At 41.2% G+C, this 19,891-nt stretch overlaps 1 protein-coding gene across 3 annotated transcripts in view; it reads right to left on the bottom strand.

The window, feature by feature from the left end:
* LOC146621779 (spermatid perinuclear RNA-binding protein-like) overlaps nt 1-19,891 on the bottom strand; it is a 90,367-nt gene that overhangs the window by 23,614 nt on the left and 46,862 nt on the right. For all 3 annotated transcript variants that reach the window (XM_085367530.1, XM_085367528.1, XM_085367529.1), the window contains 4 exons: nt 18,161-18,390; nt 16,642-16,807; nt 12,652-12,796; nt 3,605-3,723 (listed from right to left, as the gene is read on the bottom strand). In XM_085367530.1, the coding sequence (XP_085223656.1) occupies nt 3,605-3,723; nt 12,652-12,796; nt 16,642-16,807; nt 18,161-18,390 (660 nt within the window). The remainder of the gene's footprint in view (nt 1-3,604; nt 3,724-12,651; nt 12,797-16,641; nt 16,808-18,160; nt 18,391-19,891) is intronic.

The raw sequence follows: 19,891 nt of genomic DNA, 5'->3' as shown, positions 1-19,891 counted from the left end.
GTGGGAATGTGGACAAAGGAAGATGCTGATGTATTATGGAGTGGATAGAACAGTGCATTTAGACCAAAGCGTTGCCCCGGGCTGCTGTTTTTGGACCACTTAGGAACCCAGAAATGACTCTCCTCCTACACAGAGTGGAGCAGTCACTAGGGGGGACACCAGTAACGAGAGAGGGACCAAACTGTAGCCAAAGTATGATGCGAACCGCTCTGTCCAACGACCTGAAACTTTGTGCTCTGTGCACGCTGTACAAACACAGATCAGATAAAAAGACAAGCAAACAGAGAGTGTTATTTGTCACTTTTTAAATACGATAATTCTCCACACAGTCCCTAAGAGTAGAAAAAAAAGTGTCTAAACTCAGGACAGATGATTCACTCAACACCTTTACATTTAATAAAATAGCAAACCTGTTGCTAAATTCTTTCAAGTTTAAAAGAAACCACTTGAAGAATATAAAGAGAAAAGTAACTGAACTACCCAAAGAAGACGGTGGTTGAGGCTATTACATCTAGACTTTAATAGAAGCCTGAGATTACTGACACTTTAATTTACACAGGATGGCTTTTCATAATAATCAAGACTGTAATTTCATTCTGGTGGTCTCACTGAAACTACGCAGACAGGGCGAATGAGACAGACGTCGCCATTTGTATCTACAGTTATTACAAATCAGTGGAGATCCTCAGGTCATGTCAGCCCCGTCTGAATATGATGAAACAGAACCCGGCTTGTGCTGCTACACCTTCAGGCCACAGTGCAGCCCTTCACTCTGATAGTACTTGTCAATTAGCTCTCCTTCCCCGAGGGAAACTACTGGCCGGTTCACCTGACCTTGACCCTCATCTCTCTCTCCTGCCTCTCAAGTGGAGGAAAAGCTCAGTTCATTCAGGACAGCAGAGCTGAAGCTCATCTGAAACTTGATTTGGTGAAGAACCTCTTCATGACCCCGTATCCGTCGGCGCTATATCTCAGGCTCCTCAGCTACTCACGCTGATAAAAACTTCACTACTTCTACCGTTTCTTCTATTCCCATGCTGCCTGTTCTTTTTCTAACAAACTCTACAAGCTCATCCTGGAAACATCTATATTCAGCTCTGTTACTCCACAGTTGGACTCACTGGTCAAGTTTCTCACAAAAGAAAGGGCAAAGGAATATGCATCGTTATCCAGAGCAGTTTTCTGACATCTGGAGTTGAGCTTATTGACTGATCTGCCATTAAATACGGCAAAGAGCACACATAAGATTTATTAGCATAATGCACAAAGTGCAAAACTGTGTTGAAGGAACTGTTCTGTAGGTTATCTACTAACAATTTGCAATCAGTTAATTCAAATAAGGACAAAAGCAATACAACAAAAATAGAGAAAACTGGAAAGTCAAAAAAGCAGACCCATTGAGGGAGCAAGAAATCTTAAATATTATATCCATTTCTCTCCAGAATTTTTCAACACCTCGCTCTAATTTTCTGTCTGTATGGGAGGTTTGACAATTTCAGGTCGAAGGAAAGAATCTAGCTCCACCTGTGGGCATCAGTTACGCTCAGTGACACCTGAAAGACACATTGTAAAATTCATACAATATTGCTGCCTTTTTAATCGAGCCCAAGTTGCTTGTTAGTGTTTTGTATTGAGCCAATGTTCTCACTCTGACTCCACATTAAGTTCCATTGTGTTGTATTAAAATAACAGTTTTATTAAAGACCAGGAACAACCGAGGCTATGCTCCAAATATTCAGGGTTAAGAGCTAGTGGGAAAAACCAAAGCCCCCACAGTTTGAAGCAATCCACCCACATCAATTACATGCTCCTTTGGATAACTACCTGCCATACCTCACAGCAACTACTGCAGCTAAATAAAGCGCACAATAACATTTTCTCCAACTTTAAGTAATGGTGCATTTTGGAGTAAACAGACTGCTACAAACATGACTAAATCACGTATTTAAATACTCTCCTCCCCACATTTTTGCAAATGTTGCATTTAGGCGAATGCAAAAATAACTGCCAATGATTTCAGTCATTAAATGTTGATGCATGTCTTTAATAGATCAGGAAAGCAGCTTTGGAAAAGGAGTAAAGAACAGAAGACATGATGAATGATGCCTATATCTGCTGTTTAAATGATTAAAAAAGGAGCTTCATTTCAACCTCTCATTAATGTGTTCATTGTGGCTTGATGAGTTTCAGGGAAATGAGATGCACAAGCTTCACTGAGTCATCCCAGAGCTCACATACTTTACACCCCTCTCTGGAAGCAGGTTCTACAAACTGTTCAACAGTTTCTTCCCACAAGCTGACGGCTCCTGAGCACCCCGCTGCCCCCCAACCACCCAGTCGGCCACCTTGGAATGTCTATAAATTTAGACCTATTGTGCACATTAGTTCATTTGCATACTGTCTTAAAATTGCATTATCACTATGTAAGAGAAATGAAACAAATATACTTTACTGCTGCTGTGAACAATTTACAATTCCCAGCTCATATTCAGTCTTCTTCTTATGTCCTTTATACACGTGCTTGCATCGTGGTCCAGGAGTAAGTAACAAAGTGAACAGCTTTTCTGAAAGTGTTATTTTCATGTAAATTACTTCAGGTTTTCAGGACCACATTGAAGACAGTTGAAGAAAAACACAGAGTGTATTTGGTAGCAGTGGCTCCTAAAACAGACATCCATGCCAACAGACAGGTTCACACGATGAGACGCTCCTGAAATTGGTATTGGTTATGACATCAGTCCCTCTATACTCAGCGATGATGTGCTTCCCCCTTCCGATATGTTTTGTGTTTGTATTCAAAATAGTGCATGTTCATCCCAAAATGTCTTATAACGCCATTCTGTCAGACCACTTGTTTGTCCCACTGCTATATAAAACTTCATGGCAGAAAAATAACAGCTGTGTTTCAGCTGAGTAATAACGTCCACAGCGGGCGGTTGGACGGGTAATTGCAGGTGTATCAGACAGCCTGGTTCTTGTCCCATTTGGTCTGCTGTTTTTCTACTTTCTAACTTATTACTTGGTCATGGTTAGGAATAGAACACACTTTGAAATCTGCCTCCTGCACAGCAGTAACCTTGCTAGTCTACAAATGACTAGTTACCTTGAAGCGCTAGGGCACAGATGTGGACAAAAAAAACACCTTAAATGATCCATGCTAGTGGTTTTGAACTGCATAAACTAACAGGACTGTGAACAGACTCCCCCTGAAATTAGCCCTAAAAGAAGTCAGGGGAAGTTCCTGTGTTAGGTGGAAAACTGCCTCAGCTTATACAAGTAGAGAGAACGAAAAACTCTGAACGTAAGGAGCAGGTTGTGTCTTTGTTGCTGCAGCAGTGTTGGAATGAGTGCATCAGTTGAGCAGTAAAAAGCTTCATAATGTCAATGCCGTAACACCTGCGTGCTAATGATAGACTTCATTACTTTGTGTCATTTATTATGGTGATAAAAAGAAAATCTAGGTGCCATTACGTTTCCTTCAAAACCAAGTTGCTGTCACACATTAAAGCCAAGCAAATGTAATTTTAGGCACACGGCTGAATGCTCAGGTTGCCAGAATATAAAGACAGTGTAGAGAAATCTGTCACAGCCCAGCTGTGCTCACCTGGAACCATTTGGCGTGTCGGAGTGAAGCCAGTGCCGCCTGGCACTTCTGCCTGTCCAGGACGTCCTCCTCTTCCTCCTCCTCCTGTCTCCGTTTGTCAGCGTCCTGCTCGCCCTCCTCTGGAGAGAGGGACAGGATGAGACAAGACAGACTGAGCGTGAGCACGCTGACCTCTCACACTCACACACAGACACACAGGCAGCAGGGTCGGACAGCTAATTATTAGGCAAACCCACTGATCTGACCGAATGAGCTAAGAGGAGGGGAAATTTGAGAAATTGTGTGATTTTTCTGGGAGAGGGAGGATTCTCATGCACAAGGCAGGATCTTTCATGACACTGACAGGAGGAACCGGAGTAGACGTGAGCACATGCGTCTTGCTGCCCGGCCGAAGTCTCACTCTAGATGCAGATCAGTGGCGGAAGGCAATGGAACACGCCAGATTAGTGTGTTATCGATTACAGCGCAGGACGAAAATGAGAGCATGGCAATGACTCAGGACCAAAAGCCAGATTAGAGATTAAAAATAACACTTTAGAACAAGAACACATTGGATGGATCGAGAAAAACTGGCTCAAGGGGGTCTGAGTTTGGGTCACAGGCAGAGTTGATGCAAAGAGACATTAGCTATTCCACTTGAAGAGGGGGAAAAAGTCATCCTGCTCAAAAGGCTTTGCAGTTTTCTGGGGCGCCATGCTAGTATTTTCACTCTTGCGGGGTCGGTCAGATGTTTATGTTTGACTGAAACAGTCTCTCCACACCGGGTTCCTGTGGGGAGCACTCCTGCCATGACTGGAGGCCAAGCCATGGGAGAACGACAGCAGAAGAAGAGTGACAGCAGATGACAACATAAACATCTGAGAGTGAGAACGCCACCCTGGAAAGAAAGTGAAGGCTGTTTGTTCTCAGGAGCAGCTAAGGGGTGCCCACTGTGGGACAGTCAAGCAGACGAACAAAAGGGGGAACAGACCGCAGATCACACTGCAGAGCTCGGTGAAGGCCCGCAGGTTATCTCGTATCAAATAAATCTAAGATAATGAGTTCCCTGCAAGCTGAGACATTGTTGCAAATATCAGATATTGATTGATGTACCATCTCACTCGAATCAGTGTCATTATGGTTCAAAGCACTCTTCCAATGAGCAACAGCCAGCAGAGATTAAATTGGGACTAAAGCTGACAGGAGTGCTGACGCAGAGCATTAAAAGGCTCTTGCTCATAGAGAGGAAACAGCAGTGTAGCCTCTAAATCCACAAGTATTCAAATTCCAATTTATCCATGTGGCACCGCAGCAGTAAAGCGAGCCGAGGAGCGATGCATGTGGTCTGGCAGTCTGTTGCTGTAGAGACCGTAGTGAAAGCTGAACAGGATGGAAGAGGTGGAAGACAAATGAAGGAGCTGATGAGAGAGACGGGGGATTTCTCCCATGTCACTCCTCCAAGACCAAGACTGAGTGAGGACCTTCATGTTCTGCCCCCGGGACTTCTGGCTTCTATTTACCACTTTGGCAGCAAGTGTGCAGCTAATGGCGTGATTTGTTTTAATCGTGCATGTGTGGGCGCACTCTTTACGTTCTGCTTGCTTGATGCATCTGGAGACCTCGGAAACAAATGAAAATGAAGTGAACCCCGACAACAAGCCATTAAGAGGCTCTTAGTTTGTGGCTATAAACTAAAGACGGAGTACAAAGTAGACAATTGGATACCAGGGTCACGCAAACGATGTTCCATATAGATAAACAGACAACAAAGCAGAGCATGATGGATACAAACACTTTACACACTACACGACAGGCTGAGTGGATCTATGGAGTCTCAAGTGTGCCATGCTAATTACAGGTGCTTATTATTTTCAATAATTAATTATTTAACTTAATGGAAAATCTTAAAAGTATTACAAACACGTCAGACCTTTACATTTACTGCATTCCTCTGCTCTTAAATGTGCCAGGCTAATGATCGTTTTTCTTTGTAAGTTGGAATCAATCATTCAGTTTTATGTAAAGTCTAAAACTAAATCATTAGAGACCTACCTAACCTTTACTGCATGACATCTTCTTCATTATAGTGAAATCTATGGAGTCTTTGGAGCCAATTAAATCCTTAGATTTGAAATACACCTCATTATCATTACTATTCTAATTATTTTGGCAGCAGAGTGGTTCAGTAGTTAGCAATGTGACCTGACAGCAAGCATGTACTGGGCTCAGATCCACTGGCTGGACTCCGCATGTTCTTCGAGTACCAGTGTGGGTTCCTTCGGCTTCTTCTCACAGTCAAAAAGCAGGCATGTTAGGTTAACTGGTGATTCTCGGTTGTTATTAGGAACCCTAATAAACCCCCCTCCCCCCAAAAAAACTATAATGACATTTTTCTCAACTTAAGGCTCTATTCAACCATTTTGAGTTTTTATGTTTTGTTGTTTTAAAAGGTGCTTTTAACTTGTTCTGCTTGGTATGAACACTGTGAAAAAACAAAAAAACCCAATGAGATTTATTAAGACGGCTTGTTTGTTTTGCTGTTTTGAAGTTATAAATTTCAAAATTCAAAATTGTAGAAACAGATGTCATGTGCTACTTTTACTATAAGTACTATTTATTAGACTGACTTAAAACATTTTATTCAATAAAGACAATATGCAGGCAGCTGTGATTTGCCTGATGCAATACTATATACAAAAATAACTACTGATGTCATCCCATCAATTATTTTAATTATTTCTTTCTTTATATTTTTTGTCTAACAACACAAAACTAAAAACATTTGGACAACTAGCAATTATCTGATCTGAGAAGCTGAAAAAAGTGAGTGTTTGTATTTTCAAAATCCCTGACTGACATAAAATTGCCAAATATCAATTTTGTGTTGTTTAATCAACTAAACAGTTCATTCTTATCTAACACGTGTAGCTTTGTCTCTGCTCTTTGCTTTGTAAGTCAGTTTGATACAAACTGCAGGGATTAAAGCATCATTCATCATCAACACTGAACTTCTTTTTAATCCTGTGTACTGAATATAAACCTAAACCAATGATAAATTTTGGTAATTAACCAGAGTTAAATTTTAAAATTAAGACCTACAAGAAGCTACTAGAGGCATTAGCTTGTCTCATGGCTTGGCATTTGTTTTAAATATTCTGATTAGCTTTCATTTAAAGATGACTGCCTGTAATTGAGTTCACAGGACTGCCGAGCGCCACCTACAAATTAAATTACATCTAAATGACAGCAACAACCAGATTTAGATGGACCAGCTGGCCAGTCATTAAAAAGTGAATTATTCTGGCAACAAACTCAAAGCTCCACTACAGCAGAGGGCTAAAAACACACGTAGATTTAATCATGAAGGAAAAATAAGGAGTATGTGTGTGAAACAGTGAGCGGTGAAAATCATTTCCCAGAGGCAGGCCATGAAGGAACCATCAGTCAGAGGTCAACACCACATACAAATAAGGACAACCCCCACTAAATTCTCCCCGACATCATTAGCTTAGGGGAATTTCGATTAGTGACCGGGACATCAGAGTAATTCAATTAACACAATTTTTCCAACATGAAATTATGGGATGTCACTCTGAGCCAATAACAACTGATCAACAGACAGAGGTCAGCCCCAGTAATTAAAGCAAAGTGAGCACAGGTGTGGATGTGGGCTGCTGGGTAATGTAGTCATTTTGTCCTTTTGGTGTGTGTGCTCTATCAGTAGACATGGACCAGAATTTCATGGTGACCCAGTGAGAAGTCCAGTTAACAGAGGAAGGGGTGGGAGAAGAAGGAGGGGGGTAGAGGAGCATGTCTGAGGCAGAGAGTGAGAGTGGGTTGGTTTGGTTTGGTTGTTGGGGAAGCCCCTTGTACCCGGGGTTTCCTGCTGTTGGGTGTGGGGGATGCCTCGTCAGCAGCGGGGCCGCAGAGATGTGCCAATCCACGCAGCGAGGCGACCTGCGGAGCTATGGCAACAAAACCAAGAGTCAGTGAGCAGCGGCCAGCTACAGGAGGCACACGATAAAAACCAGGGAACCACTTAGACTGTCAGGGGTCAGTCACCAGAAAAAAGACCCTCAGAGACCCTGCAAGGTAGCACAGATAGGGTTGAGTTTGGCTGGCATTTTATTACTGATAAAACTCTATTTTAACATGTGTAAAAGACAAAAACCCAGAAACAGCTGAAGTTAGAACTAAACTTGATTTTGATTTGATATCACCTTTACTTGGCAAAGAAAGAAGAGACACCCCATTGGTAACCTTATTATTTAAAAAGAGAGAATGAAACAAACAGTATGTGTCAAACATGTGTCCTGGGGCCATTCTCAGCCTGCCAAAGGGTTCTATTCAACCCACCAGATGGCTTTTTCAAAGCCTGAAAACTGCAGTTAAGTAATTAATTGCTCGGATTTTTCAATAAAATGCACTGGTACACATCAGTGGAGATGTATGGAGTGTTAAAGTAGACAATCTGTTTCAATCAAAGAATTAAAAAAACCCTACTGTTTATTAATCAAACCTCTACAAGTGTAGGTTTAGCAATTTTGCATTGTTATCTGTTTAACTTTTTTAAACAAGTGACGCTTTCAGTGGTTTCACGACCTTCATATCAAATCAATTATTTATTTGTATTATGATCCATGTTCTACTGCTTATCAGGACTTGACTGTGACACTTAAGCATTCAGAAACCCCGCCTTGGAAAGCGTCAGGGTTGGACATGTCTGAAGCATCTCACCTCACCACACGTTCTCAACTTTTCTAGCCCTCACGTCATACTTTAAAAAACTTACGTTCATCACCCTAGGGACCGTTTTCTGCCACGCCCGAAAAAGTGCTATAAAAAATTTATATATTAATATTTTATTCCACTTTAAATTAGCCAATCTTTTAGACCTACTTCTCCTCGCGGATTTTAACCCTTTATATCCCGGTTTCGTCACATGAGCGCACTGCTTTTTTTGCCCCAAAAAACAAAAAACTTGAATATTTTCCAAAAAAAACATTTGAGGTAATATTCAATTGTTATTATAATTAGGCCTTTAGATGGACTAAAGATTGGCACCAACAGTCATTTCGATCGCCTTTTATTTTTTTTCCAGGAGCGCATTTCATAAAATGCACACTATCGACCACGCCCAAAAAGTGCTATAAAAAATTTATATATTAATATTTTATTCCACTTTAAATTAGCCAATCTTTTAGACCTACTTCTCCTTGAAATATTCATGTCAAGTTTTAATTACATTTCGCGGATTTTAACCCTTTATATCCCGGTTTCGTCACATGAGCGCACTGCTTTTTTTGCCCCAAAAACATAAAACATAAAACATAAAATATTTTCCAAAAAAAACATTTGAAGTAATATTTTATTGTTATTATAATTAGGCCTTTAGATGGACAAAAGATTGGCACCTACATTAATTTCGATCCGTTTTTAATTTTTTTTGCAGAAGCCGAAAATGTCCCCAGGCGGCGCTGCTGCTCCTGCTCCCCCGGGGAGGAGTGCCTCTGCCGCGGGTGTGTTTCGCGCAGCGCCGGAGCATATGGTTCGGTTCCCGTGTCTGCAGCACACACTTCCGCTACCACGTGAAAACAAATACGTCATTTCCTGTTGATTAAAAAAAATTAATGCACCCTCAAACGATCCTAAGGTCAGAAAATGGTCCGGAACGAGCAGCGGGCCAAGCTGCTGCTGCACGCGGGAAATTAGTCTGCCTTTTCCTGGTATCTGTCTCGAGCAGGCCGCTGGAGAAGGTGTGTATGTTCCAGCAGGCGTCACATGTGGAGCAAGGGCGCCACCCGGTGGACAAATAAAAAGATTACAACTCTAAGGCCAGTACTGCAAGCGGAAGCGGAAACATAACCGATCACGATCGATTTGACCGTAATTTTTTTGCCGTGAAAAATAGCGTTTATAATGGGTTTCAATGGGGCACAAAACGGTCCCTAGGGTGTTGAGTGTGAGTATTTTTGCTGCTAAGCCGTGTTAGGCTGATGTAAGAAAATCAGACTGAAAATTTGAAGATTTTACAAAAACGAAACCGGCTGGCAAGTTTGGCTATGCTACACCCAACACAGCGGAAATGGCGTTCATACGAATGAAAAAAGTGGCACAAAAAGAGCCCAGTATGACGTGAGGGCTAGGCAACAACCATGAGCGCTGCATGTGCGAATACAAATGCCCTGCACAGCTCATGTTTAACCTGCCAGCTCTCTATTTTAAAGTCTGTGTAAGTTCAGTTTGTGCTGAAAAATGCTGCTAATATTTCAGTGAATTCGCAGCTAGAAAGTGGGTGTCATGTCCTGCCAACTGTGTAATCTCTCCAGACCTGATTCTCCTGAAACTGTCTGTGTGGAAACAGCCTTAATCAGATGTAATTTCAGGTTTGCAAAGTATTTGGAAACGTTAAACTCTATGGCCGTCCTAAATACCTTTTTTATGGATCCATCCATCTATTTCAACCATCCATCTATATTTTCTGCCTCTTATTGGCATCCAGATCACAAGCCCAGAGGCTCAGACTTTTCTCTCTCTCCGACTCCACCAGCTCTTCTTGAGGGTGGAGGTTAGATCTACATGTAGTTAGATATACCCAAATCTCTACTCGGAGCTCTTTGTCCTCTCTCTAAAGCTGAGATTAGACCACCTTCAGCAGCTGGTATTTGTAAACATCATCTTTCAGTAACTAACCAAAGCTTGATGCCACAGGTGAAGTAAGAACCAATGTTCTACAATAAATGTGGTCAAATTTAAAAGGAGTTACACAGTTAGCGAATGTTTATTAACCTGCACAATGTAACACAAAATTTAAATCTCATGTTATATTGCAGACATTGAAACACTCATGCATGTGTTTCTGTCTACAGACAAAACTCAGTTCTGGCATGCTTGTCACAGAACTTCATGAACTTGTTAAGTCTAAACTGACGCAGGGCTGATGATGCAAGAAGAGTCAAAAATGTGCCTCCACATTACAGTTTCCACTTTCTGAAACTAAATAAAACCAGATAAAATTGCATGTCTGCTGGGCACAGATACAAAGCTGCTCAGAGCCAGCTCATCACAAAATTAACTAGTCAATATCTATAGTCTGCAAAGTAACATCTGAATCAAATGACACAAAAATAGAGCCATTTGGCCACAATCACCAAACGTACATTTGGAAAAAAGGAGTCAGTGCTTGATGGAAAGAATCAACTGCTGACTTTTTAGCACTGGGGTGGAAATATTCTGCTTTGGGTTTGTGTAACAGCTAGTGGCACAGAAACATTACAATGATGGAGGGAAGGATGGATTGCGCTAAATTTCAATTGCATTGATGTCCTGCAGTCAGTCAAGAAAATGAAACAGAAAAGATTACTTCAGCAACAGCAGAAAAAGCCAAAGAAGACATCAAAAGCCACTTTTAGCTACTATAAGAAACATAAGCTGGAGCGTTCAGAATTTCCCCTCAGCCATTTGAGCTGAACATCTGCAGTGAGAACTTAAAGTAATCTGGAGAAAGAGGGTTTAAAAGTGAGAACAGAATAAAAAGACTATTACCTGACTATAAAAAGCATTTGCAAACTGCCATAGAGGGACTGCTGAGTACTAATTTAGTAGGATACCCAAATCTTTGCAATTTTTACAATTGCTGTTTATTTTTCTGCAGAGGAAACGTCCTCCTGGGTGGTCCAACTGTATACATGCATCCTCCTCACATTCGAATAAAATGAGTAATTCTTGCTTAAAATGTGTAATTTTTCTCCCATTTTTTTAAGATCTACTTGTTCCAAATTCTATTGGTTGGATCCAAATTTTACTCTGCATGTAGCAAAAACAAATAAAACAAAAAATAATCCTGCTGGTCGCTTAACAATCAACAGCGTCAATCCTTAGATTCATTCAATAAACTGCCAAAGCACTCTTTGAATGTGTACAGATGCCAGGAAGGAAACATGCTAGGTCAACCAGAGACACACCTGCTAAAAAGAATCCTAATATCTCAGGATAATATCTCGTTAAATAGAAATTATTAAACCAAGCATGAAAAAAAAAAAAAAGGTGTTTAAATGAAGTGTTTCTTCAGGGAGCTACTCTGTGGTTCACCTGAGTCTATTTAGAATATTTCATTTAAATTCTGCTGAAGTGTATGAAAACAGTATAATATGTCACTGTGTTTCATTTCACACTGAAATGAAACAAAAGAAACTGTGTCCTTGTGAGTCCTGACAGGGTGCTGAAGCTGAAGAAAAACAGTTTTCCCTTCCTTGTTGCCCTGAGCTCGGCTGTGCTCTGCCTCTCTCCTGTTTGGCACAATCCTTTTTTTTTTTTACCTTTTTTGTGAAGGCTCAATCTTTCCCACTGTGAGTGAGAACCACTAAGGGACTCACGCTTCTGTAATGGCAGCTCTTCAGTCCCAGCTCGCCTATCATTCATTTTTAATTTCCTTCCCATCTGTGGGCCGAGAACAAACAATGAAACCGCTGATGGCAAACGCCGGCGGCTCTTGAGCACGTTTCCCATCAAATTTGGTCACCTGAAATGAGATTTTATTTTTTTTATTTTTTCCACAGCTGGTTACACGAGATGAAATATCTGTTTGGTGACACATATTGGTTCACTTGTACAGCCAGAGTTGTTTAAAATATATCTATTCTGTTTAAAAGAAGGCTGACTCTTTTCTTATCAGAGTTGCAGGAATGCAGGATGACACAAAAGGACACCAAAGACGGAAATATCTTTTTTCGTCAATCCAAGCCAAACATTCTCAGTGGAAATCATCTCTCCTTGGCTATTTCCACAACACTTGACCCAGATCCATATCATCCCTTCTCCTTTTTTCTGCCCGTTTGCCTCTCAGCTTTCAGACCTCTTGCTGTATCATCCTCCAGTTTTCCCCAGACTGTCTTTTAGTTTAAGCTCAGGTTTACCTTTACATCCCTTCCCCTCTTCCTTCCCTTTCAGCCTTCTGTAGTCATAAAAAGGTCAGATAAAAACAGGTGAGGCATCCTGCCGAAGCAGGAGGCACAGATGAAGGTGGGTGGAGGGAGGGGGTGGAAGGGGAATGGAGGAGGAGTCAATACCTTCTTCCGTGGCGCTCTGCTCGTCCCTCATGGCTAAGGACGAGAGGGTGATCTTCAGCGTGAGATGGGGGTCTTTGGTGGTGCAGACCTGGATGGCCGCCTCGGGCACGCACGACCGCACCTCGTATTTGTCGTCGGTCATTGTCTGCAAAGCAAAACTGCACGATTAATTAAAAATCGAATCACAGTTGTAGCACTGACTCCTGCTGTTTGTAACAAGGCATCACTGCTCTACCTATTTGGAGACTGTTTTACCTCAAGCTCAGGGAACTAATGGTCAGATTTTATTGTTAAATTAAGAAAATAAGATGTAAAATATGAACGGACATACTTAGTTTTTACAGAGCTATTCGTATTTTCTCTTGTTTTATGAGAAGTCTCAGCCATGTGAAGAAACTCAAAGCAGCAGCCACATGCTGGGTGTTAAAAAGCACTGAATTTGATGAAGTTGCTCATACATTTATGTTATTCCTAATCTGCTGAATGCAACAGCTCATTACCATTTTTGGAAAATCTCCGGTTGGGTTGGTGTTTCCCCCTCCCCCCCCCCCCCCCCGAGTCCTTCATGTCACACAGCTGTCTCAAGATCCCAGAGTTTTTCCTCCCAGGAGCTTTCTGCTTTTCAGCTTGTAGTCTGAGCTCAATTACTGCTTGAGTAGGCTTTGGTCATGTGCAGTTAAAAAGTATCAGTGGACAGGAAAAGAGGTGATGCTCTATACTTTTGCTTTAATTCGATTTTGAAATCATCAGCTTTCTTTTTTCATTGGCTTCCTAAACGAATCTCCGGCATGTTTTGTGATTTTTTTTTAAAGTAATTTCCTCTATTATGTTACACTTCCTGGTCTATTTACACTGTCAGTTTGTGATTATCTTCTCCGCCCTTGTTAGTACCAGCTCTGTATAATTTGCCTACCTGTGTTCAATCAGTCACCTCAGTATATATAACTCACGGCTTTCACCTTCCACTCGCCAGATGGTCTTGTTTTTTGGCTCAGGCTTTCTAGCTGGTTTCTGTTGTTCCTCTTGTTTTTCATTTTCCCTCGTGTATGACCTTTTGTTCCATTTCATGGAATATTTGTCTTGCTGTTTGTTTTCCTGTGTATGACCCCTGCCTCCTTTACATTAAAGATTTAGAGTTTGACTTTTTCCCTACATTATTTACAAAGTGAGCATCACATTTTATTCAGAAGCAAATGTTTGAGACAATAGACATTTTGAATAAACAGTCTATTTCCTGGTAGGAATTTGAACATTTTCATGAAATGTTGGGTTTACAGTGATTACAAGCAAGAAAAATATGTATGAATTATGAGCGAATTAAAAAAATTACTGTGTTAAAAAGAGAAACTCAGAGCGCCCCATCGGTGGGTGTCACATGACCTCTGTCGTATTGGTGGGATTAGTGTTTTTGTTAAGGCCCCAGGTCACTCCAATCCTCCCTGCTTGTGTAATTTAACAGTTTTTTATTCTGATTAGTCTGTGCAGACCTGTTCATTTTCCATGTCTTCCTCAGCTCCTGACTCCTCCTGTGTCCTGCCTTTGATTGGTCCAGCGAGCGGTCTGCCCCATTCCTCTTTGTTGTTTGGTACTTGATTAAAATTACTTAATTCCTTTACAAACATAGCAGGCATCAATAGAAAGGTTTGCGTGCTGTGGGTTTTCTCCCAGCGAGGTTTCAGTTTCAGTAAGCTGCTCATGTTTCTCTCTGTTTGAGGCAGAAAGCTGGATGAGGTACTAACTGTTACTAATTTTTCTACAAACACCAAGCTGTTAGATATCAGTCAGTCAGGTCAGTGACTTAAGGATTACATTTTTTTCCTCTGGTAGCTTTTACGCTTTTATTACTCTGTGTCTTTGCGTTGTGTTGCAGCTCACGAAACCTTCTGCTATCTGGTTAACGAATATTGCTCTCCCTTCACGTAGCAAAGTGGGGTTGTAACAGCTGTGAACATATATATCAGGAATTTACCTGTACATGAGTCATTATATTAAAACTAAATAATCCTGCTGACCTTATTATTGAACAGCCTCTGCCCATTTGCAACCATTCCTTTATTTAAATAACAGATTATCTTTTTATAATTTATGGAAATGCGTGTGAAAGATGACCTTTAGGCACTGAAAGAAATAATGGCAAAGCACATCTCAACAATGAAACACTAAGCAGGCCCATCAAGGCGGCAAAAGGCACAAACAGTTGTGTTTACATGCAGCTTTTCATCTCGAGTTTACACGCCTGTTATTGCCAGCCGGTTCCCAGCATGCCTCTTTTCTTTTATTCCACCCTTAAGATTGCTGTTACCTTCAGTGGCATGTTTTCAAGTGCTTTCTCTCTATCGCGTCTCTCTGAGAAATTACCCCATCAATCACCCCACTGCCTGCCAATCTCTCCCAGTTTGGCCCAGGAAACGAGAGCTTCAAATGGTTTCCTCCCTTGATGATAAAGCACGCACGGCAGCTTTGGCAGGTAATTAACTGAGATGAGGGGAAGAGGAAGAAATTTAGGCTCTGTGGATGACACTGCTGCTTTGTTAGTGACTGCAGTTGCTTGGGGAAACACTGCGTAGGGAGGCGATCTTCTGATGAAATTATTTGTACGACTCAGGAGCACAGAGCTCAGAGCTGGGATGCTTAAACTCGCTGAGCTCTCAGAGTGTCGGGATGCATCATATTCAAGTGAAATGAGCAAAAGCAGGGAAAGTCCCAGTGGCCAGAGGTGCAGGGGTGAGTTTACACTATAGAGTCTGGGCTTTGGATGTCTAAAGGAAACAGAATGGCAGACATAAATCAAGTACGATCTCAGCAGCAGCAGCAGTCACTTCCTTATATCATATCCACTTCAAATCATCTCCTCTGTACCCTCTCCTCTCCCATGGACTAAAAATAATCCTTTTCTGGTTTAAGAAAAAAGAAACACCGTCACCCAGACAGATGTCTATAAAAGTCTGTGCTCCATTCAGACTGCAGCGCTCCTCCGTTGGTTTGTGCTTAAATTTATTTTTAAATGTGCTGCTAAAGCTCTGCAGGAGTCTTAATTAGAGGTCTAAACAATGATTAAACGATTATTTGTTTTTTGCATGGATTGGAATATCAATAACAACCCATTTTAAATATTAAAATTAATTAACCTAAGAACATGAAAATGATCTAATAAATTTAGGCTTTTATAAACAAGCCAAACGCAAGTGTGGTACAAAACCATGTAATCCTTCCTAGTTTTGAAAGCCTATCTTTGTTACACATCACAGTGAAGAGAAAGTATTTGGATTCTGGATTGAACGGAGTCTGAAACCTTGACTTTTATTTCTGCTTTTCTCCATTTACTGTCCACGGTTCATTAGAGTGCCTGCATCATTTTAAAAATCCAAATGAATATATTTTAAAACATAAATTTTTTTAATCAAGGCCTCAGTCACACCTGCGAAGAGACCAGTCACCACTGCATGTCAACCATTAGTCACTAGTGTACAGTGGAAAAATGTCTATCCTCTAACTGTGTGGCGAGTGGTCGTAAAGAAAGTGAGTCACAAAAAACCTGGTTGCTAACATTTTACATGATGACGGTCGGAGAGACCAAAGTGAAAAACAGTCTCCAAGATTTCCAATTAATATGAAGCATTAATTGAAGCACTCGCTCGGATGCACACAGAATTATTTGAACTGTCTATAAAGAAGTTGTTTTTTCTTTTCTTTTTTTTTTTAATTACTTTAAACCTTTTTTAAGGGAAAGGCTTGATATTCATCGCAGCTGATGCATTTTATACACTATACATTACTGTCCCATTGAGCCACATGAGAGCTCCTCTACTGGTCTTATCATCATCATCATCATTATGAGCACGTCTGTTCTTCAATGTCACCAAACAACCTCTGTGGGTGTTGTTCCACTGAAGCTTGGATCATAAACACTTTTTAAAGCCTCCCTCAGCTGCGTGGCTCATTTTAAATGCGGAGTGCTGAACACCACAGTGGTGGTGTGGCTGAGCGTACCTGGATCTGAAGGGGGAGGTTGGCGCTGATGGTGTAGAGCAGCAGTTTGGTGGGTTTCTCTCTGCACATTAGAACCAATTCCAGGTCCATGTCCCCTTTGATGAGGAGACCTTTGGCTACCAGGCCGACACGCGTCACCCCACACAGCACCGATGCAGCATCCAGCCTGAGGGCAGATGGAAGGCAGCCAGCGTCAGATTATCCCACAGCCATGCAGAGAGTTTAGAGGTGATAACACACACACTGAAGCCAGAGAACGAGCCCTGGGCTGCTCAACAGGGTCTGATATTCCAAATGGATTAGCAACATTGAACAATGCTGAACAAGAATCTAGTGAACGATCTCTGCTGTCTGCAAAGGTAACGATCCTTTTTCTTTTCTTTTTTTTTTTTTTTTAAACAAATCTGAGCTAAAACAAATATTTCTCATGTATTTTTCCTCACTGGTTAGCTTTTTCACTAGTTTTTTAGGCCAATAAATATTTAAAAATTGTTTAACTTAAAAACAGAAAACATTGACAAGAACTTTTGTTAATGGTTCCTTAAATATGAAAAATAAGAGATAATAGTAGGAAATTATACGTTTGATTAGTTTCAAGGCTAATAAAAATACATTTTTTAAAAATGCTTTATGTGTAGTATATGTGGTATGAAGTATGCAATCAGAGTTTTGCAGCTCTTTCCATAAAAAAAAAAAAAATGAAAGCATACCCATACCCAATCTAAATTTGGCCCATTTTATTATTGTTGGGTGCTTGGGATTTTTGTAATATGCAGGTCATTCCCACTTTTACTATATTTTTTAATGCCTGTGAAGCACACGGAAGCCAAACATTCCCATAGACTTCAGTACAACCAGAAGTATTTTTATAACCAGATGAGTCACCCCCTGCTGACCATTAAAGAGAATGCAGGCTTGGTGTATTTATATATTCAATCTGTGTATGTGCGTGTCACTTGCAGAAGTCCTGCAGATCGTGAATGACATGCTGAGCAAAGGGGCAGGTACCACGTGTACTTCACAAAGCTCCTTCAGGATCCCCTCCTCCCAAAGAAAAACAGTTCATGTGTGTACTAACATGTGTCTGTACTGACCTGCACCATCACATGAAAAACCAAAGATTTTCTTTAACCGTCCTGGTTCCCTTTTATTTGTATAAAACCAGCTCTGCACTAAATCTTCATATAGGTGTTTTGCTAATATAGAAGCTCTGTGTGGATGTTTAGGCTACAAGCCAAATGCAGTGAATTTATGACCGCTGTGCGTGTTTAATTGCCCAGTCATCACACCTCACTACCCGATGAAGATATACGACACAGTTTTATAACGGGAGCGAGCTGTGCACAGGAAACAGCTGAAGGTAAAAACATTCTTTAAAAACTAGAACAAGACATAAATTTATGTCATGTTACGCTCTGAAAACGCGTTCTTATAAAACTGAGCTGAAGTAAAATACTGCACGAACATAAAAGTCATGGTCACGGTACAAACATTAAAGAGCACTCGCCGTGGGACGTACTTTTTCTCAGCAGCATCTTCCTCCACCGTGTCATCCCCGGCCTCGTTATTGGTGGATGTCTTCCCTGAGGATTTGCTGAGGTCATCCATCCAATCAGAGACTTTCTTGAGGGCTCCCTCCACGGTAGACACCAGCGTCTGGACAGCCTCCAGCTCCTCAGGGGCTGGATAGATGCTGGCGTGCTTGGCCATGACGTGGCGGTCGTCGTTTGCAAACGACCGAAACGACCTCTGGAGAGAAAGAGAGAGAGAGAATTTTTTACTGTCTTTCCAGCTGGTGCTTACATCAGGCATGAATCACACAGAGAGAGCAGGTGGAGGGTCATAGTGAGATTCAAAGACATGGAGACAGGAAATATGTTCACTGATGGACTTAAATGGACTCAGACCCATGGCCTTTACAACTTGTGACCTTTGAGATGGTCTAGTTGATCTAACGTTATTAATCAGCATAAATATCACACCAGTGAGCACATAATGACCCAATGACTGAAAAGAGGCTGTAATGTTTTTTCTTTTTTCAGTAGAAAATGTTTTAAAATGAAAAACAAGACTTGAAGATACAGTTTAAAACATTCTCAGTTATAAATAACAGAAAGAGTTTCCTATTAAAACAAAACCACAGAGCAGAAAATTTTTTTTTGCTGATTTTCTGTCGACTGTGAGAGCATGTTTGACTCCATTTCCCTGACTGTGAATCCACATTTTTTTGTATTCACCAAACATCACGGATGAAATTAGCCCCTAGCCAACAGAGAGACACTGATTTCCACAGGCAGTGTTGGAGAGTGATGAATTTTATCAAACTGGTCTTGAGGTAGCTGAAAGCTCCTGAGAGCCAAAACAGTGGACTGAGCAGTGAGCAGGCTAGTTGGGAAACTTAGTCGGTCGTTGTTATCTCACAAGAAAGATTAAACAAAAATTCTAAAAACTGCTACAATAATTTGCAGAATAATATTTGATTGCAATAAATATGGCTGTCAGCTGACAGAGTGTGGAGTGCAGATTATAAGTCGTTGCCTCAAGTGCAGGAGTTTGAGTATCACAGCTTCTTCTGGAGGATGAGTCTAGAAAGGGAACGACAGACGCATTAACGTTGATGTGAAAAGAGCCAGGCTCAAAGCAAAGCTGTCAATTTACTGGTTGATCTTTGTTCTGACCCTCCTCTATGGTCACGAGCTGTGGTTAGTGACTGAAAGAAGGCTACAATCGACAGAAAAGAGCTTCCTTACTGGGGTCAGCTTAAGAGATGAGGTGAGAAGTTAATTCATTCAGCAGGGGTTTAAAGTAGAGGTCCTACTCCTCCATATAGAAAGAGGCCAGTTGAAGTGGTTAGGGTGCCTGCTTAAGCATATGATGCCTCTTGGATCTCTCCTAGATCAGGCATTTCAAGCATGTCCTACTGGGAACTCGTGAACCTGTGCAGACCCAGGACATGCCGGAGAGATAAAGTCTCTCGTCTGGCGTAGAAACACCTCAGTGTCTTCCTACATGTGCTTCACTCCTTAGCAGCCTGTGGTAAGCTTGCTTCTGTTCACAATCATTTATTTATTTTGACTAAACTTCAAAGAAACTGACTTCATTAAGATGACAACTTTCTTCCTTTCCAAAGTTAAGTCTAATATTGTTCAATCTGTGACTGATCGATTTTAGGTAATCGCGATCAAAACGTGATTTTTGCCATAATCAAGTAGCCACACTAGACGTATACATGTAAAGTTCATGAATGGAC

Source organism: Diplotaxodon limnothrissa, linkage group LG12 (assembly GCF_057381915.1).
Source record: "Diplotaxodon limnothrissa isolate DT_005_m linkage group LG12, D_limnothrissa_male_GT1.1, whole genome shotgun sequence".
NCBI classification, from domain to species: Eukaryota; Metazoa; Chordata; class Actinopteri; order Cichliformes; family Cichlidae; genus Diplotaxodon; species Diplotaxodon limnothrissa.
The sequence above is the reverse complement of the archived record's forward strand: the minus strand, read 5'-3'. Positions and strand labels throughout refer to the sequence as shown.